Source organism: Dermochelys coriacea, chromosome 4 (assembly GCF_009764565.3).
Source record: "Dermochelys coriacea isolate rDerCor1 chromosome 4, rDerCor1.pri.v4, whole genome shotgun sequence".
NCBI lineage: Eukaryota > Metazoa > Chordata > Testudines > Dermochelyidae > Dermochelys > Dermochelys coriacea.
The window spans coordinates 60,597,328-60,619,547 of NC_050071.1; the positions used below are offsets into that span (position 1 = coordinate 60,597,328).

General features: G+C 36.8%; 1 protein-coding gene across 12 annotated transcripts in view; it reads right to left on the reverse strand.

Annotated features, from left to right (window-relative positions):
• The window catches only part of FBXW7 (F-box and WD repeat domain containing 7), a 275,764-nt gene that overhangs the window by 104,341 nt on the left and 149,203 nt on the right, over nt 1-22,220 (reverse strand). Inside the window, exon 1 of one of the 12 annotated variants that reach the window (XM_043513144.1) lies at nt 13,456-13,475. The exons of 9 other annotated variants lie outside the window; for them this stretch is intronic. Coding sequence is in view for 2 of the 3 variants with exons in the window: in XM_038399098.2 (XP_038255026.1) it covers nt 696-842 (147 nt within the window). In the remaining variant the exon portion in view is untranslated. Of the gene's footprint in view, nt 1-695; nt 999-13,455; nt 13,476-16,044; nt 20,885-22,220 lie in introns of those variants that run through there. 2 more of the 12 variants (XM_038399098.2, XM_043513145.1) reach the window with 2 other exon arrangements.

Below are 22,220 nucleotides of genomic sequence, written 5' to 3' on the forward strand. Positions count from 1 at the left end.
AATGTGTTTTAGAATAACTTTATTATTACAGTTATTGAGGCTGTAGCATAACAGTTTGACAGTCTAGGACTGTCTATATATAAACTCTATCACAACCTCCACATAGTAACATGCTATTTTTATTTTCTGTAACAGCAAAAATGTTATCCGTTATTGTGAACTGAAAAAGTATTAGGATTAAACTTTAAGATACCTTTAAAATATTTATATTAAATTAGTTTAAGATCTTTGACTTTCCTATTTAAGTATCTAACAAGTCACATATGTCAAAGTTGTTCAGAACTATATGCAATTGATTTTAGCATAAAGCTGTAAATAAAACATCCAGACACTTATTTTTAAGAGAACTTAAGCCCTCCCCCCCCCTTTTTTTTTTTTTTTTTACTTTTTTTATATATGTTATTTGCAATGTATCTAATGCAGTTAACTGTTAAAAGAGAATCTTTGCCATGTTCTATTAAATGTGTAATAAAAAACAAGGCTCCAGGATATCTTGAAGACAACATATGTAGATTTTCAGTTACAAACTGAAGCACAAATATTACTGAAATCAAATTATGTAAGTGCTAGGAAAAGTACCTCAAGGCAACATGCACTACACATTTAAATACTTCTTCATGGACAGAAATCACAGTAACAAGGCATATTTCAGGCCAAGCAATGCAACTTCAGATTTTTAAGAATTCTATACTTACCCGTCTACGGCAGAAGGGGAGGCCCTGGGCAATGATGCTGATGCTAAATATCTTCATCACAGTTTGGTGTGGCAAAGGTTCTTTTGTACTTTTAAGATCAATAGGAACCAAGCCATGGTTTATGGTAGCTTTTCCTGGTTTTGACATTTTACAGTTCTTGCTTGGTCACAAATCTATTAGCAACGTAAGGCCATTGCTAAAAAAAGTAAAAGCAAAATTGCATGACTTCTTTTAAAAATGAAGTTTACAAACAGATGAGCCAGCTCCCCACAGCCTGCTGACTTTGTCTTTCAACCTTCTCCTGCCAAGTAACTGGACTTCTCTGCTGCTTAGTGAAGTGCAAGCTATCCCAGTATAGACAGGAATTATAAACTACTAATGTGAAGGCAGACTGCTCTTGCCAATCAAACAGCTTGGGGGACCTCCCATGCAGAAGACACCATCTTCTGAAAGGGGTGCATAAGATTCAAAATTTAAAAAAAAAAACACATCTGCTTTTAGTTTTAACAAGCAAACCCACTTACACAAGGACTTTACAGAAAAATTGAAGACTTGTCCTTTGAGAGGGAAATGGCAAATTCAGTCTTAAATCACTTCAGGTGTTATCACAGTATCACGCTGTGACATACTATACCTTGGGGGAGCGTCTTGTAACCCCCATATTCCTCATCTGTATATAATTGTGATATTGCATATAAAGCATGCCATGTGAGGTATCAGGGAAATGGTTATGATCAGCTGAAAGTCACTGTTCTATATAAATATGTATATCTTTAATACATATGAATTTATGAGATTGTGTTGTATGGTTGTCACTAAAACATGCTGTAAATTGGGGAATCAACCAAATGATAGCTCCCCAGAGACAATAGCAAGGAAAGTAACCAATGCACAGGCATGGTGTCAAACAACCATCAACAACTATTGTCCAGCAAGGGAGTTACAATTCAGTGACTCACCTGCATGAGGTTACACCAGGGTAATTGCTCAACTTTGCCTGAGGACTCAGCAATGCCCAACAGACAAGCCCGGACTTGTGTCCTCCAAGCACGTGACTGAGGGTATAAAACAGAACACAGGGGGCCCATGGTTGGCCTTCCTCCTGAACCCACCTATGCTGCAAGCAACAACGTCACTGAGAAGACTTAAGACTCCAACAGAGGAGAGTGGCCCAGGTTTAAAGAGTGAAATCTGTGTACTATGAACTGCAGTATCCAATGGGGTGAGAAAAACTGCTTACTCTAGATGTTGCCCAGTCTAATAGGGTTGAGAATTTAGACGGCGCGCTCATATTTATTTTATTTTGTTTTCCAGTTCAATCTTTAAAAAAAAAAACTGCACACATGTAAAGGGAATAATGTTTTACCTGCGTACAAAATTTTCAAAAGGCCTTAGTAGTTGTGGTATTTTACCGTAGCACCTAGGAACCCTAGTCATAGACCAAGACCCTATTGTGCTAGGTGTTGTACTACACAGCCCCAATAAGTTTACAATCTCAGTATAAGGCCTTGTTTACACTACAGAGTTTTGTCAACAAAAGTTATGCTGCTTTAATTAAAGCACTTTAATTAAATTGCTGTTGCATGTCCACACTATGCTCCTTGTGTCGGCAGAGCACATCCACACTTACAACTCTTGCACCAACACAGAGAGCAGTGCACTGTGGGTAGCTATCCCACTGTGCAACTGGCTGCAGGGTGCTTTGGGAAGGGTTTGCAATGTCCCATGGGGCACATTTCTCAATCCAATCCTTCCATGGCGGGGATGCATGCCTGCAGAGCAGCAGAGCTCAAAACAGTGAGCAGAGCAGTCACAGTGGGCATTGTGGAATACTCGGGGAGGCCAGTTATGTCAATATAACAAACGGCAGCATCTACACTGACGCTCTGTTGTTTTAACTTTGCTGCAAAAATCTTTACGTCTCTTGTCGAGGTGGTTTTGTTTTGCTGCCAAAAGTAGGTTTTTAAAAGCTTCCTTTTGCCGACAAAACTTGTGTAGCATAGACAAGGCTGAAGACAAGAGAAAACAGATGGATACAGACAGACAGGGAGTACAAGGAAACAATGAGACAATACTGGTCAGCACAATAGGCAGTGGTCTCTGCACATCAGCAGCCTTGTCAATTTTTTTTTACAGGTCTCATGGCAAAAGAGTTTTGAGGAGGGATTTGTAGGTGCATAATGAAGTAGCTTTGCTGATGTTCATAGGGAATGCCACCCAAGACTGTGGGGCAACATGGGAAAAAGCAAAAAGGCATTTGTTTGAAAACTTTAGAAGTGGGAAATGGAGGCTGGCATCATCACTTCCAGAGTGGATTAAGATAAATAACTTGTTCCAGAAAAAAGAGTCCACATATGGAGATATTCAGAATAGCTACTCCACTTTAAGTTTAGACCCTACCTTAATCCAAATTCATTTTCAAGTTTAGACAAGCCCTGAGCTGTGTGGGGTTTTTGTTTTGTTTTGTTGTGGTTTTGAATGTTTATTTCTCTCAGGGATAATACTGACTAGCTGAACTGATGCAAGTTGTCCCAATGCCATTTCTACATATCCACTTTTCTTCCACTCTCACAGGCTTATTACATACTAGTGGACTGCAGATAACGTTATTTATTTCTCATATTATGGACACTAACACAGAGGACCCAGTTAGTATATGGGCCCCACAGTGCTACACAAACACAAAAGAAAAGAATGTCGTTGGTCTGAAAATCTTACAATCTAATTTAAGCAATAAGTGGGTGAAAGAAGCAGAGGAAAATGGAAAGGGTGGCTCTCTTAACACTGATAGGAATGTGTTATTTATACCAGCCACTATATATGTGCATATGTGGGATATGGTGAAAATTTGAGTTTTAGTGCTAAAGAAAGCTGGTAAATAAATGAAAGTAGTTTGATCTTCAAAAGCTGCTCCCATTGACTTTCATTAAAATAAAAAAGGAACTTTTTTGAAAATCAGGTCACTTCTATTTGGGTACATAAACATTGGTGCCTAACTTCAAGCATTTGTGTTGGAAAGTTTTGGTCTTAGGTTGTCATCAAATGCTATCCTGTATTGCTCAGACCCTCTAAAACCACATGAGCTATATCGATATATATACAGCACTGAAGAGAATCTACTTTGAAACAGAGATGCAGAATAAGTGATAGAACTTTGAACTACCTTCAAACTGAAGAAAGTGGATCACTAATAGGGCTCTAGGAACAATTTACTTCCTTTGACTGAGTAAGTAATATTAAATGGGCTTACTCTTTCAGCCTAACTAACCAGGAAGATTACATTAAAAACAGTGCAGTGAGAATTTCTGAGAATAATGGATTTTGGCTTACCTGTATTAACAAGCAGCTTGACATTTTACAGAATCCTCTGCTAGAGCTAAATAACTACATACCCAGTTCTGAAATGTGAACTTTAATATTACTGAGAAAATACAGAAAAACATAAAACTGCAGTATGTACTGATTTTTTCCCCATAAAGAGCTAAATCAATTATTTGCAGCTACCGGAAAATTGAAAACCAAAACAAAACAAAAACATGCTTTTCCCAGAGTTCTTATCATCGGTGAACAGGTGCCCTCAAATGGATAACACAGAGCATTGCAACATTGTAAAATACAACCTCACCAAATTTTTATTTTTATTATTATTTTTTTAAACACATACATCACCTTCCCCCTTCCCACTTGCAATTTGGAGCTGTTTTGTTGTATACTTAGTTAGCTATAAGAGAATTCTGGAAAGCCTTAGATTTGTCTGACTGGACATTATATAGAAGTTTATTCCTCATCCACCACGCATTCATCTCCCTACAGATGTACAAGAACCAGTCTTTAGACTTTGCAGAGAACAATTCCTGAGTGGAAACCCGCTTTTCATCAGCTAACCTATCAGTAAGGCTTTCCTACACTTGAAAGTTGTAATGTTTTAAATTGATATAGCTAATGTGATACAACTCCCACAGTTATATTGGTAGGAAGGTGCTTTATACCAGTATAGCTTGTTTCCGTACAGGCTGGGGAATAGGTAAACTGCTTCCATACTAGAGGAATGGTTAATACCCACCCACAACTGGCATAGTTATACTGTACAAAAACTGCAAAAGATACATAATGGAATGATCATATGAGCAGTCAAAAGAAAGCAAGTCCCCCTCCCAACACCTGAGGAAAACTACAAGAAAACAGAATAATGACGAGATAGATACAGAAAAACCTGAATTTTTAAGAATTAAATTCTGCACATTTCACCCTTAAGCATTATTATGAGACCACTACTGTTAAATCTTTGATGGGAAGCAGGGATATATTTTGTGCATGCTACTATGTTGTACACATACACATAAGCAGTTTTAGAGAGAGAGAGAAACAAAAGTGGAGGGAAGGAAAACTGAGCATATATTCAAACAAAAATAAAAGTTTCCATTTCCTAGTAACCAGTACTTAGTTTATCAAAAGTAAACGAAGGAATGTTCAATAATATTCAATTTTTCCTTATTATATCAAGGAAAATATAAATTAATTATTCTTTCCAGTTGATGGTTAACTAATAGACAATTTTAAAAGTTTATTCTATTTTATTCTTACAATTCTTCTTGAATTTTTCCATCAGTAGATAAATATACTATATCGTTTGTAAATGGCAAAGGACTTTATAAAAATAATTTACTTATTTTAAATCCACAGATCTCCTAGCTTTACTTTATTTCCCCTTCTTGTTTTTACAAACTATTTTAAAGCATTTGTCTTCATTCCTTCATTAAACATTTCAGGAAGTATTTCAGATATGTAACATAAACCCAACTGCATCATCTTACATTTTACAAATATTCTAGAAATGTCTGGCCAATCTTTATTGGCTATAACATGATTTGTCTGATGATTAAGTTTAACTCTTTGGTCTGTTCAGGGTTCCACCAGCTGTTAAAAAGAACTCCTACAGTTGTTATCCAAGAATTCAGTTGCTGATTACTTATTTATGCTGTGGTTGCACCATAAAAGAAAATTAAAACAAGCTAAAACAGGTAGACAGGTCATTCAAAACATTGTAACAAGGGTTAAAAGGTCAAATACTTAACATTTGGGGGAGGCAAATGTGAACTTAACAGGAAAAGAAGAAAATTGTAATAACTTTACACACTAAAAATTAAACTATGATTATGCTACTTTAATATTTAAACAATGTATATGATTTTCAATTAGAAACTAGCCATGTAAGTATTCAAGATTCCCAAGACAATACTAAAAATCTTTAATAGTGCAGATGAATGTTCATTAGGAAGGGCTACTAAAAAGTAGGGCTGTCAAGCGATTAAAAAATTAATCACGATTAATTATACTGTTAATAATAGAATACCATTTATTTAAATATTTTTGGGTATTTTCTACATTATCAAATATATTGGTTTCAATTACAAGACAGAATACAAAGTGTACAGTGCTCACTTTATATTTTTTATTACAAGTATTTGCACTGTAAAAAACAAAAGAAATAGTATTTTTCAATTCACCTAGTACAAGTACTTTGTTCTGTCTGTTACTAGTTGGAACCACTTAAATACTACTTTTTGCATTTAATAAAATCACTTTTTACTTATTAACTTATAAATTAATGTATTAATACCTGGGGGGAGGGGAGGCAAACAGCTATGAACCTCTCTATCAGTAAAAAGAAAAGGAGTACTTGTGGCACCTTAGAGACTAACAAATTTATTTGAGCATAAGCTTTCGTGAGCTACAGCTCACTTCATCGGATGCATCAGAGGCCAAACAATTTATGAGTTTACCCTGTATAAGTTTTATACTAGGTAAAATGGATTTATTTGGGGCTTGGACCCCATTGGGAGTTGGGCATCTAAGTGTTAAAGACAGGTACACTTCATAAGCTGCTTTCAGTTTAAGCCTACAGCTGTTAGAGGACGTGGTTCAGACCTGGGTCTGGGTTTGCAGCAGGCTAGCAGGTCTGGCTCAAACCAGGCAGGGCACTGAAGTCCCTGGCTGGAAGGGCAAGTAAAGCAGGGGCAGAAGTAGTCTTAGCACATTAGTTGGCAACCCCACGAGGGTTTCTGTGATCCAACCCGTCACAGGTACCGTCTTGTGTGTTTTGTCAAATCTGCAGTGAAAGTGTTCTTAAAAAGAACAACGTGCTGAGTCATCATCCGAGACTGCTATAACATGAAATATATGGCAGAATATGGGTAAAACAGAGCAGGGGACATACAATTCTCCCCCAAGGAGTTCAATCACAAATTTAATTTTCATTTTTTTTTTTTAAACAAGCGTCATCAGCATTGAAGCACGTTCTCTGGAACGATGGCCGAAGCATGAAGAGGCATGCGCATGTTTAGCATATCTGGCACGTAAATCCCTTGCAATACCAGCCACAAAAGTGACATGCAAATGCCTGTTCTTACTTTCTGGTGACATTGTAAATAAGAAGAGAGCAGCATTATCTCCTGTAAATGTAAACAAACTTGTCTGTTTTAGCGAAAGAGTGAACAAGAAGTAGGACTGAGTGGCCTTGTAGGCTCTGAAGTTTTATATTGTTTTGTGTTTGAGTGCAGTTATGTAACAAAAAACATTCTACATCTGTAAGCTGCACTTTCATGACCAAGAGATTGCAGTACAGTACTTGTATGAGGTGAATTGAAAAATACTCTTATTTTTACAGAACAAATATTTAGAATAAAAAATAATATACACTTTGATTTCAATTACAACACAGAATACAATATATATGAAAATGTAGAAAAACATCCAAAATATTTAATAAATTTCAATTGGTATTCTATTCTTTAACAGTGCAATTAAAACTGAAATTAATCGTGATTAAGTTTTTTTAATCACAATTACTTTTTTTTTGAGTTAATCACGTGAGTTAACTGTGATTAAATCAACAGCCCTACTAAAAAGTACTCTGTCACTTGATTTCCCCCACTCTTCTCATTATAAAAATCAATCCTAGAAAGGCCTTAAAAGGGATGAAAATAACTAGTTAATGTCAGTCTCAGTATGTACTGTTCAATAACCACTTTGGTGGTATAACTTGCTGTCTAGCCACCTTTCACTCAGACTAAAGAAATATTTCTTATATAAAATAAGACAATACAGGACCCTCACTTGCACAATTCCATCCATTTCTGGAGTTTAACCAGTGCCAAAATGGAAGGTTGAACATGTAACTAGCATTAAATTTCAGGTTTATTAACATGTATAAAGAAAATGACTCATTTTGTTGCTAGAGATCTTAAATACAAGACCACTAAATTTTTCTTATTACAACTATAAAATACATATAAAACCTAACAAATGTAATATAACCAATTGTTACACTGGCATGCACATGAGAGTGACAAATTAAGCTACATAATCCTTCTCAGCTGGTTAATAGCATACTGCAAAGGGGTGTGAATCTATTAATAATAGCTCAAAATATGCAAAGTAAAGAATGTCTGGGTTTCAGAAAAAAGCAGGTAGCCCAAGAACGGGCTGACATTCTGGGCTGGCCCACACTTTTACCACCTTCCCCTTGTTTATATTTTCATATAAACTCTTGCTTTCTTTCATTTGTTCAAGTGTCATTCATTCCTACAAAAGTACAATGACGGTTACCTCTTATGTAAAAGGAAAAAAAAAAGAAGACTAAAATCTACTTTTGAGTTAATTGGTAACACTTCAAGGAATCAAACAAAACACACTACTAGGCTTCTACATTTCTCCCCCTTATGCCTTATAAACTTTTACAGATTATGGGTGATAGTTCAGGCTCCCCAGAGCACAGGAGCCTGAATGTACTTGATGGATGATTTGTGTAATAGTAACAGCAGCTTTTTAAAAAGAAGTTTGGCCTCCATACTTTTGGACAAGTATTGCTACCTGTGGTCAAAAATGATGTAGCTGGGTAAAAGCCCAAACCAGTGTTTCAGAACAGCCTAATTTTTTATAAAGTCCAACCTCGAACAGAAGAAGAAGAATCACTCTCGGCTGGAACAATGAGATTCATACCCAAAAATTGAATACCTGAGACAGCTACCATGAAATTAATTCGCTGTATAGCTTTATAATTATTCCTTTCATCTTCAAGGTTACACTTTACTCAGATTTTTAATCAAGGTAAAGTACTATATTTTTTTTAATTATATTTGACTGAGGGACAATTGGATAGCTCATGAAATTAGTAAGAAGGGATTCAGCATATGTCACCTCTGAGTAAATAATTAAACATATTCAGGTCAGCAGCGACGAAAAGTAGTTTTCATCAGAGGGACACTCAGTAGTCTAAGTGAAGTGAACTGGTCATCTCAGTTCAGTTCAAAATGTTAGTGTGATCAAGTCTCCTTCCAAAGGCTGGACTATACAGAAAAAAAAAGAAAAAAAAAAAGAGCCTGCTACTTCCTCACAGCTAACAATATTACTACTTGACTTCAAGTGGTAGTGGATTTGTGTTGAAAATTATGGGTTTCAGCCCTGTTGATAATCTATAGTGCGTCTGTATCTATATCACCAAGTATTTGTAACACTTTCCATTTTGGCAGAGAGAAGTCATGGACTGAGTGGGCATGATAAAATTTAGTAAGCAAGTGTTAAAATTATATTTCATGTCACAGATGAGAACAACGCCACTGATTCCAAAAACTGAACAACTCTATATTCAGAATTTGCTTGTTTAGTTTTATGTAACACATGGCCAGATAATGAAGTTTGGCTGAGAAAGTCACAGCTTTTGATAAGCCAAGACCAAATATACAAGTTGAGAAAAGGAGCTGCTATACTGTCAGGTTTGGACTTATTCAGCATGGGTGGGAGATCTCTGAATTCCATCAGTAATCATATCACTATAAATCCATGCTCTGTCACAAGCTCTTCCAGTGACCAACTGAAACTTAAAGGGGAAGATGGAGGAGCAGAGAAGGAAGAAGGTGGAGACGAGGAAGGATGGGTTTAATTACAACCATTTCAAACTAACCCTGAGAACTGGGAGTAAGAACAGAAACAGTGCCTGATAGAAGTATGTTCTGTGCTTTCCACTGGCAGATTCATGGAATGTATAGCTATTGTCCTTTCTGTGATTAGAAATAGTGGGACCCATCTGTGAGAAGCCAATTTAAAAAGAAACTAACAGTGTATTTCAAAAGTATACTGATACATACACACACGGTTTTATATGATGTCATATATAAACCAAATATTATTTAGTAATTCATATGCTGAATTATTTACATTACCATCTTAAGATGAAGTACAAAAATGTTACAATGCTAAAATTAAAATTTTCACAAGTGATCAGGAAAACTGCAATTTGTGAATTGTTTAAATTATCCACACAATTCGAGAAAAGACACAAACAACTGGATTAAGCATATATTTATCCAACAAACAAGAAGCTTTAATTCACACAGAGTAGTTAAAAGATTTGTGAGGGGTAAATTGTTGTATTGGTTTAATATTTCCCCCACACTCTGTATTTTGATGTACGGATTGAGGTGGAGGTGAGGGGGGAAGGAAGCTAAACTTGCCCAATTTACTCAGTGGTTAAATGTTCATGTGGGGTTTTGGTAGAAAACAAAAAAATTCACAGCAACAGTATAAACCTATACAGAATGTAAGTGACATCACAAACTATTCTGGCTTTGCTGATCATTAATAGCCACTGATATAAGTAACTTCACGTACAGCTCATATACAACCACATATCACCAAAGAGAAATAACTATGATATTAAATAAAGAGTCAAAATGTTTTTTTCCTTTGTGATAAACATTAGCTACTTGTTATCCAAGTATTCCTCTCATTTACCTGGAATAATTTTGCTTCCAAATATGAAGATTGCTTGGCACTGAACTGAAAACTGATAGAAAACGTACACCAAAAGGAAAGCTGTACTATGCATAGTCAGGTTTAAAGAAATGTGAATAATACCACTTACTTACCATTTGTCACATGACAACATATATTCAGATAAACTAGAAAATAAATGGTTTCAGAGTAGCAGCTGTACTAATCTGTATCCGCAAAAAGAAAAGGAGTACTTGTGGCACCTTAGAGACTAACAAATTTATTTGAGCATAAGCATAGCTCACGAAAGCTCATGCTCAAATAAATTTGTTAGTCTCTAAGGTGCCACAAGTACTCTTTTTTTTTTTTTTTTAGAAAATAAATGTTCACAAAGAGATTTTTATACTATTACCTTTACTTTACTGAAACTGACAACAGTAACAAATATGCCACTGAATAAAATATAGTCCTGATGTAGCCATTAAACATTGCTTTGGCCTTCAGGAACCATCAACCCCCTGCAAGACCATTCCAAATGCAACAGTTTTGCAAGTATATGTTACCACTTCCATATAAGAAGCAACGAGTTAACTTAATCACATGTTGATTGTTGGTTTCATTAAACACATGGATCTGCAAAACAATTACAACTACTAAAAACATAAAGCTAACACTGAATGAATTGTTAGTGATTGTTGTTTTTTCTTATAATGCAAACTCACCAGCAAAAGTTTTACTTTCTTCACACTTCGACTGACCATTTGTATTGAGTTTCATAACAAGTACTGTCAATTTAAGCCAAGTCAGAAAAAGCGAAGCAGTTTTAATCCACACTCTGAGAACAACATCCACTGATAAAGCACTCAGTAAATACAGCTGTATCACTCCAGACGAGAGATATTTGGGCTAATGATCACATCAGCCAGCAGCACCTGCCACATAGCCAAGAACAACATAAGGAACAAATGGCATTTTTAAGTGGGGCAGAGCTCCCAAATGTATTTGTTAGACAAGCCATGTATCACTGTGTACTTCTTAAGCATACTGAAAATATCCTCATACTCATTTTCATAATTTAAATTTCTAAATGTTGTTACCATATATCTGTATAATTGATAGGTTTAAATAATCTCACTTGAAAAGCTTTAAAAAAAGGACAACTGATACACAAGATACTGTGTGTATTCATTACAAGACACTGTTTCAGGTAATTAAATTAAGATAAATTAGTATTTTAAGACCACTTTTTATATCAGACTACTCTGACATAGCAAACCCAAGTAGTGATGATACCTCCATTCTTAGGTTTCAACAGAGCTCCACATAGGCTCAGGGAACCAATGTAATGGAAGATTCTAATTATCACCCCCTTTTCAATAATATTCCCTTCAAAACTGGAGATTAGAGACAGTGATGATCTGTGAGATTCTGATTCAAGAGATGATTTGTTACAAAAGTTTAAGAGATGCTGGCATTTTGCCTTCTGGAGGAGGTGTTAGCAGTCTCCCCACAAACAGACTAACAGATAAGCTAGAGGAAGAACCACACATGCCTGTCTTGAGTGAATTGATTTTCACAAGAAACCACTGAGTGACTCTGGCAGTGACGATCAGAAAAAAATAGAATACATGTATTTGAGATTCAGGCTTTGCCATCACAGCAAAAAAAGGTGTGGTTTTACAATACGTTACCTATCTTGATGTGAACTGGTGCAGACAAGGCACTGTAGCTTTTATCTCGATGTAGCTAGTCAAAGTAAACCCCAGGTGGGGGATATAAAGTTAACCTCAACTAACTGCATGGAAGTAAAAACTGCAATATCTTGTCCAGTAGTCTAGATCAGTGGTTTTCAAAGTTTGGGTCGTGACCTAGTACTGGATCGCAGAATGCAAGGCACTGAGTCGCCTTGCTCAGCACCCAGGGACCTGGTGGCCGGCCAGTAAACACCACACTGCGCCCCAGAAGCAGCCAGCAGCAGGTCTGGCTCCTATTAGGCTTACCAGTTAACTGATGTTAACTGTTAAACCCCCGGCCAATCTCCGGCCCCCAGAACCCCAGCCCTCCTCCCTTTAATTGGTTAATCGTTTAAATGCTATAATTTTAATCATTTAAATGGTTAACTTTTTATTTACATCCCTAGGGCTTATGTCGGCATAATTGGGGTGACACTGCATCTGTGTAGATACTTTAACTTACATCGACTGTTAGCTGTCTTGTTAGGCAGAAGCCATGAAACTGACAAGAAAGCTGCCTCTATCTCTCCCCGTCCTCCCCCCCACTCCACTCCCCTGGAGAGCTGGGCAGCTGGACCCTGCTCCTGGACCCCCAGTAGCTTTCTCCCTCCTCCACTCCCTGCCCCCGGCTGGGAATATTGGCTATCTTGTCAATTACATGGCTGGGGATAGTGAGGGGCAAGTCTCCCGGGAAGCTCTCAACTCCCTACACAGCCCCCTTAGGTCAGTGGAAGTACTCTGGTCAGGATGCACACCACCGACCGAAGGAGGGTAGCGTGGACATGTACCTTCAGAGTAATTACTGTAGTGGCTGTAAGTTGACCTAATATAGGTTGACTTAAGTTTCTAGTGTAGACACAACCTCAGTCACTAATCATTCAACTATCTCTGTAAACCATAGAGAAAAGCAGTATGGGGACCATAAAAAGGTCAACAGAAAATAGCAGAGATTATAGAACAAATTACAGTATTTCTTGTAACTGCAAGTGAAATTTTAATGTTACAGATATTGATAGCTAGAGATTTCAAGCTTTTTCCTTGATAGAGCTATTCGGTAGCTAAGTTCTTTTGAGTCACAGACTATTTCAGGCAGGGATCACTATGTGAGTTACTTGTCATTGCAAAAATCAGAATCCATGCCCCATGTATCAATTTGTACTCTTCCTGCTCCATTTATAGACTTGACAGGAGTAGCAGAGCAATGATTAGTACAGGCCTAGCTCTACCTGTAAGAGGAACTGAAACATAACCCCCACCTTTGAATACAGAAGGGAGGAGCATATGCCCACCTCAGACAGTAGCAGGCAGGAGATGGGGTCGCTTCTTAGCCAGAGTCGTCAACATATGAAACTTGCTCCCTGCGACCAATTCTTCTTAGAAAGCTGTGTTTATAGGCTATCTCATCCCTAGCCACAGAAAGGGTACATAATCATAATTTTGGAGTTATTTCTTTAATGTGTGTGTGGGGAGAATCTAAAAATACTACCAAAATGCACAGAAAAACTGAGAATCAGTAATCCTTTCATAAATACGTTAGTATTTAAAAAGCTACATTTTTGTGTTTAGTTTACTGATTTTCCTAAAGACACAGACAATAGAAAGAACAAAAAGGTTAATTGTTTCCAAATAATGCATGCTTCACAGGTAGAATTACGGCATTACGAAATTTTACAACTTGTCAAAGTTGCAAGACCTGGCAATACATACCCAGACAATACTACAAAGACATAACATGTTAGGATGGGGGTAACAGCAATAAAATAGGAGAAGGCATATATGAATAGGGAGAGGAAGGAAGGAAGGGGTTGAGGGGACAGGAGGGTTATGCGGAATAGAGGTCTGACATTCTTTGAGCCATCTCAACCCTTTTTATCAAAACGTTTCTAGAAATGGGGTCCAAATTTCTTCAAATTCATATAATTGCCCTCTGCAGGGGTAAGCCATTATTTCTTTAGCTTCTAACTCTGACAGGTCTGAATACCACCACTCTATTCTGGCCATAAGCCTACTCCATTTTTATAAAATCGTGCACTTAATGATCACTGAAGCCCTCAAGTACCAAAGTCTTTTTGGCGGCGTTAACCCCAGTAAAGGTCAGTAAACTAGGATATAATTTTCGGCTGAGGTTTGGCTGCTGAAGCTGAGCACTATCTTAACGTTTGTGTCAATCTTGTTCCACAGCTGCCTGATGGCTGGACAGTTCCACAGCATATGCCTGAGGGTTTCTTTTTCTCTGTTACAGCACCAACAAACATCAGAGGATAAGGCTTTTATCTTGTGCAACCACTATGGAACCCAAACCAATTTTAATAATTTTTGTTGTTGTATCAAGAGTATCAACAGAGCCACAGACATTTTTAACGTTACATACTATGCTCTGCCACTAGGATTTTTTTTAAACAGCTGGGATAAATTCCCTTCCCACAGTTTCACAATGAACTCCAGGCTAATGAAATTCCTCTTCCTTAACCAAGTATGCATAGTGGACATGGACCTGGCGAGTTCATGAACCATTTCTAAGGTTCCAACTAGTTCTGGGGCCTCTGGCACTCCTAGGGCATTTGGATCAAATTGATATGTTAGAAAGTGTCGTAATTGTAAGTACTGTCACTTGGCTGAGGATGGTAGGTAATAATGTTGCTTTAGTGTTAAAGGAACAAAGCCCTCATCACTGACTTACTGTGAACTCCATATGATGCACTTGGCTCAGCCAGGTCTTCCCAAATTATAGGTTTGTTCCCAATTTGAAAGTTTAGGTTGCCCCAAATAGATTCCTTTGCATGAGGGTGAGGATGAACTTGGGACCTCTTAGGTAGGATAGCCCAGACCCTTCACACAGCCATCAGTGCAGGCACCTCATTTTTCTACACCAGACAAAAAGACAAATGGAGGAGACCCACAGGGAAAAGTGAATGTCTTAATACCATTTGATTTACATTCATGTGATGTAAGGATGTTAGCACAGTGGAACCAGTTTGGTATCTGTGATATGATAGAAGCATAACAGTAATTTAATAACAGCTGCACAGCTAAAACAGAATTATTTTAAATTTTAACAACTAATCTATATACTGTATGAATGAGAAAAGTAATAAACATTATATATTTTGACTGATATTAACCTTCAAGTATGCACTAATTACACTCCACTACAAAATAAAAAACAAAGTTCTACACTTAACAGTCAGGATTAGTCTAAACAACACAAGGCTTTAATTGTATACCTGTTTTAAAACTTAGTTTTTCTTCTAATATTATCTAAGAGTTATATATAAAAATAATGTAAGTTATAATTACTTAAAAGTAATTCTGACTTGCAGTTGTAAAAATCAGCGAATAACAACTTTCATGGGTAAACAAATCAGTTTTTATTGAATATTATTAGTGTGCTCAGTTCTGTATACAGAGGAAGATCTGTTTGTTGCCCCAAGGTACTTACCGTTTGCCACTATATTCTACATCAGCCACAAAATTAAGACACCTTACACTGAAAATCAAAATAAAAGTTTAATATCTGTTTGCATTAAAAGAGGGTGAGGAGAGAAAAGAAGTAGTGCACTAATCAGAAGGGTGATACAGAAGAGGTATTTAGAAGAACAGACCATATCACCAATGACTTTCATAGCCAGATTTAAGCAATTCTTAACACCTTTCCTTTTTGACACAGCTTTATTTGATTTACTCAGTTAGGTGTCTGGTTACATCATTGCCACAACTGTTGGAAGTCTCAGAGACCAAAGGCATGAAGAATCAACTGATCTCTATTTCCTGTGGGTTGGTCCGTACCAAAAAAAGTAAAAAAAGTGAGTTGTTCATTTTAACTTATTTTTATACTAAGTATTCACTTCACTTTGTACTTTTTGTACTCCAGGGGAAAAAAACAAACACATTAAAGTCCTACTCCACAAGCCAGCTGGAAAGTGCTTTAAGCGCACACTTTATTTAAAAAAAAAGATGCAGGAATAGATTTCCTTATGCTGGAAAACACCCTTCTGCACAGATTAAAACCAAAAGCAGTGTTGTGTATGACAAACATTTATTTCTGGGTTAAAAATGGTACTTTTAATTGTTAGCAGCAATGCAGAGGAAAACCCATTTATCAAGACACATTAAACAGCTTCCAGCAGAAAGCACAGTCATAAAGCATCTGATTGCGCCCTCTGGTGTTCAACAACATAAAAAATAGAAAGTGATGTTAAAATAATATACACATACTGCAAACATTTAAAGAGTTGGTTTCCTTGATTATGTCTACTTCTTGTACATAAACAAAGAACCAATTTCTCAAGGATTATTTCTGTAATTAATCCTTGATTCCCCATCTCTCCACAAACATTTTAGTTTTCCCTTTTGATTTTCTACCCATATTTGGAGTGTCACACAACAGATCCCATATACACACCACACTCACAGTACTTTTCACTACAACAGATTAATTTTTTTTTCTCTTTTTAAAAATAATTCTATCCATCCACAAAAATCCTGCAAAAGTACTGAAAATAATTGTCAGAATTTCACATTAGCATAACAGATGTTTAATTTCATTTACAAGCTTCCTGTACCAGCTTGAAACCAATATTCTCTCCACTATGGGATAATTTTGTCTGACCTGCAAATAGAACCTAGGTCTCCAAAGGCTTGAGTCTCTTTAGGGCTGAATGAAATCTTTGCAAGCCTTGCTCAAAGTTCCTAAGGCAGATATTTAAAGTCCAGGGGCTGGGAGGTGATCCTCAGTATAACAAATTATCACAGCTCCATTCAAGTCACTAGTGCTACAATTTACACCAGCTGAGAATCTGCCCTGAGATTATTTAAAAATCTATCCTATCAACCTCTAGTCAGGTTAAGGCTGGCCATTTCAAGTGTAGGAGTCCATAACTGTAGGGATCTCAATGTTTCCCTGAATGAAGCCTCTAGAAGAATAGAAAACTCTGGTGCCAATCTGGACAATGAATTTCTGTCTGGTCTTCTAAGAACAAAGGAAGAGGAGAGAGTGCACACTCACTCATTTGCCAAATACTCTGCTCCTGGTGTCTGGGGCAATATATGTAGGTTGGCATAAAACAAACAAAAACCCAGTTTAATCTAAGGATGATCCCACCACAGAAAAATCAACATTTGGTAGTAGAGTCATTGTGCTGAAGAACTACATACATCTGGCTGAGCTAATTCTTCAAGAGAACATGGACCAGAAAACTGCTCAAATAATGGAGGATCAGAATGCACTTTTAACTCCACACATGGGATAGAGAAGCCAAAATGCACGTATTTGGGATTTGCTGGGTTATATTGATACTGTACACAGTTATCTGAGCATATCCTTTAGATTCACAAAACACACACTCACACACAAAAACTATAAAAGTTTTCTGGTATCTTCCTGGAGAGTTTCCATCTTGAAAAGGTTTTCTCCTTAATTCTGGAGGGACAAGGAGTAACCAAGGTAGAGTAGTCTCGGACACCAATAACTCATTAGAAAGAACACACTCACTGATTTATGTCCTGATATGCTACCTCAGAACCCAGAATCTGGATATACTCCCACAGTAGGACTCAATAAGTCTATAAAAATAGTAATCCACTCCCTGAACTTTGTCATTGTTGTATTTGATAGAAACATCTTGACCACTTCAATAATAAGGCAAACCCTCAACTATATTAATTTCTGGAAGGAAGTCAAAGTGTTCTTCATGATTGCTGACTCACCCATGTCTCCATATTCTTGAATCTTTTCAGTTGCAGACCTGGCTTCTGATTTTTAGGAAGTTCACATTAGCCTGTTATCCAAGTACAGGTGCAGACATACACCTTTCTGTTAAAGTGCTGCACCTAGGATCCCCATTAGCCACCCTCATGTGAAAACCTCAATACTGTGGAACCTCAGGCATATTTTGGTGAGAAGGAAGACTAGGAATGTTGAAATAAGCAACTGATGGTCTGCCAAGCCTATGAACAACTCTCTTAGGAAAACTTCCGGCAAGCCAAACCATGAAACTGCTGTTATGTGAAAAGAAGGTCTTGACAAGAGCATAATCATTTCTTTAATATCCAATAGTAGATGACAGCTTCCTGTCATTTGAGTCTATAGAATAGATGGGATAGGTTTCCATTTCGTAAAAGGCAGTGAGAGAAAAAACCACCGCTTGCTGTCTAAAAATTCCCCAGCTCTCTGAAGGCTTATTTACCTGGATTTCAAAATTTGAGTCCTTTTGCATCCCACAGGATGGGGAAGAACAGCCAACAATGCTATTTGGAACTCTATCCCTGCAAAGGAGCAGTGTTGGGCAAAACCTCCACTTGTGTGGGCATGTGAGAAATGGCTACTGAAGTTCCATTTGGAAAAGAGGACACTGGTGTGAAAAGAATAAAATGACACCAAAATTCAAGCCGATATCTGCCTACAAAGAAAGGGCATGCTCCTTAATGTAGAGAGGCTGCCATTCACCTGCCTCCTACTCAACAACCTGGGAACAATTTCCTGTGGCCCAAGAACCAAACCTTGTGCCAGGAACCTTAATTCACTGCATTATTGAGCTCAAACAGGAGTCTTAAAACGGGGTCACTGTACTGTCACAGTCATCCTGTGATGGCGTTTTCTCAGGAGTGGGGACAGACAGAGAAACTACACATCTTAATCACTGTACCTGCCTTGGGGGCCTTTTGTAGAGACACACATCTCCCCCAACACCTCCTACCTTTGGCATAGGAGAGTTTATTTTCTGTTTTCCATAATGGAGATTTGTGGCCATATTTGGTAGAATCAGGTTGACAGGTCTCAGCTGTGTGAACAGTCAATTTTTTTTCACAACATAGATCAAATTAGGTAAGTGTATGAAGAACCAATTTCCCTCCCATTCACAATCACATAAACCACCTCCTTTACTCATTGCAATTTCAAAACATCCCTGTAAAACTACAGCAATTTCTTATATGGAAGAGTAATATTAGGAGCGAGCATAACTAGACATTCGTTGGCAAGCATAACTAGGATATATTATGTCTTTACATGGGAATCTTGAGGGAGCTTTCCTTAATGTCACAGGATCCCGCAAGACAAGAAAAAAAAAATCAGGTTAGAGACTTCACTCAACAGTTTAAGTTAAAAAAAAGGGAACAGAAATAAAAAGGATTTAAAAATGAGGTCCGACAGTTAATATAAGCTGAACAATACGGGTATATTGGTAGTAGTATATTGGGTGCTACTTGTTATCTTTGCAGAAAGAAAAATGTTGCACATGTTGCCTACCCTGCTACAGAAGACAGGACCAACCTAGTAGTTGTTCTAGATTGGTGGATGTACACTCCTGAGATTAGCTGTAATAAACTGCATTCATAATAATAATTAGATGAGCATTTGTTTGGCAATAGTAGTTGTTTAGTTATCAAACAGATGCCATAACTATTATCATGAAATATAAGTGTTACTTTACACGTTTTCTGATTTTACCTAGGAAGGAAAGAGTTCTACAACAGTCTTAAGACTTTAAAAAAAAATAAAAAATAAAAAAAATGCTCCTTGGGGCCAGCAAATAGTGGTAGTTAGTACAGAATGACCAGACATACTTTTATATGAGCTTCTGGACAAGGAAGGTAACAAATTTTCTGCTACATTACCAATGGCACAATGAGAAAGTTTACCACTCCAGTAGAGATTTTAAAAAAATAAAGATAACATTACTGCAAAACTAAAACCAAAAATGAATACACTTTTTAAGTTTCAGCTAAAACCAGACAGAAACTTATGGTTGATTCTTAGACGTATACTGCAGATTGCACACATTGTTTCTCCTGAGGGTGGTAGTACAAAACAAGTTAAATTAATGTACAAATAATTTACATTTAAGGAGCTAGGTAATCTGACCAGAAGCAGAAAATAATCAGACTACATCATCAGACCCTAATGAGCCCAGAAAAGCATATGTGAAGATGTAAAAATATATCATTTTAACTTTTTGAGACTATTTGTATGAAAAAAGTTATCTGACTTGAATGATATTCTTTTCACACGATATACCACTTGATTTCAATTTACAATAGTCAGAGCCAGAAATCGCACTTACTAGAGTTAATAAGAGTCCACAAATACTGTACTTGTCTCAAAAATGCTATTCCATATAAACATGTCAATTTTTTAGCCTTCTACAACCCTGCTTCAGATAGTAATTGTTCAAGTTCTGTCATCAACTGAGTGTGATACAACATTTAACTTTTTGCAGAACTTCTGCAGTGTTTTGTTACACAGAAGAGGTTTGTATTTTTAAACTTAGATGATTTAAAAACAGGTTAGCCAAAATTAATTTTTCTTGCTGTGCTGTTCCAGTCTTAGTAATGGAATCAAAATGCAAAGTGGCTATCCGACAATACAGAAAAAATGCTAACTATGCATGCTTTCCAAACACCAGAATCTTACTTACAGCAAGTGAGTCTTGTTTAAAAAAAAATAAAGATTTTATTCATTATGAAAAAACTGAAAAAGCAGCAAAAGTAAAGACCATTAACCACTATCTCTTGCTCTGTGTGCATGCATGTATATTGAGTATTGTTGTTTACATAGTTGTATTACGAATTCTGAACTTACTGATCAAGCAAGTTTAAATGCTTTTTGGGTGGAGGGATACTGTATGTTCAGCACAGAGTTCAAAATGGTTGAGTATAGGTGGTTATGTCATTCCTCATCACACTGCGCTGGTTGGAAAAAAAGCATCATAGCAGAAGAATTAGCGGTTGTAAGACTAACAGAGCCAAGAAAATCTGACAAAACTTGGCAATGATATGCTAGTGTTTCTATTGCGACATATTTTAAAAATGGGATTTCTTCAGAGATACATGATTCAACATTTAGGACATGTAAAAATGTACATGTAAAATTCCATTATTTCCTTTAAAAAACAACCTAGAAAGATCCTTTTACAACTTTTGAAATCAAGCATCTCAATCAACACAATAGATATAAAACTTAAACATATGGGAGATTTAGATTTTAATACCAATACCTGAAACATACTACTGCAAATTTGGAAAGCAAATGGTGTCCATATGTCTGTTCATGTGTAGTCGCATAGATTCTGGTACAGTATTTCTATCAATATGCTTATACTGGTACATTTGACATTAAAATATGCCCATCACCTAGCGGATTTGAAGAGATACTGCCAAATTGATATTTTTAAGATAATAAACAATTATTCAGATATTTAAGATAAACAAACAATTGTTATTAAACAATTAAAATTTAGTTTTCTGATAATGCACTCTTTAAATAATACACATAATTTTTTTATTTTATTTATTTATTGAGGGAGTAAAAGGAATTTCTCTTCCTACTGTTGATATTTAGAAGAATCTATTGGGCAGGCCCAGGAGCAACACCATTCGTGCTCATAGCCACTCTCCACCAACCTCTTTCTCTGTCCACATTACTGTCTGTGGCTGCTTTAATTTTACTTTTGCTGCTGTTAAGATTAGTAACAGATTAGTAATCTTCCCTCTTGAAGAGCCTGGGAAATGACTTGCACCACCACCAAACAGTGAAACTGATAACACAAAAAACTTTTAAAAGCAAAGAATATTATCTTTTAAAGCTTTTTCAGTCTTTCAATAATCTGAGGGTTAGTCTATACAGGGATCTAGTCCACAGCAAGCCTGGGTGTGAATCTACGATGCATCAACCTGCTGTGCACTAAGCATCCATGTGGATCTTGTTCTGGAGTGCACTCTGACCTACTGCTGTTAGACCTTCATGCTAAGGAAATTTTAGAGCATGGCAACAGAGTCAATGAGGCCACTTAGTGTATGGCAGATTGATGAACTGTAGATTCACACCCAGGCTTGCTGCACGCTACGTCTCATGTACAGAAAAGCCCATAGCGGTCACATGTAAATTCAACATTTTCACACAGAAGAATGAGGTTTTTTTAAATTGACAATGAACCTTTACATTATTAAAAGTGATTTCCTTATTCTTCACAAACCCCACAGTGTTATATGATGACTTTGTACTTGAACTATTATTTTTTCACCT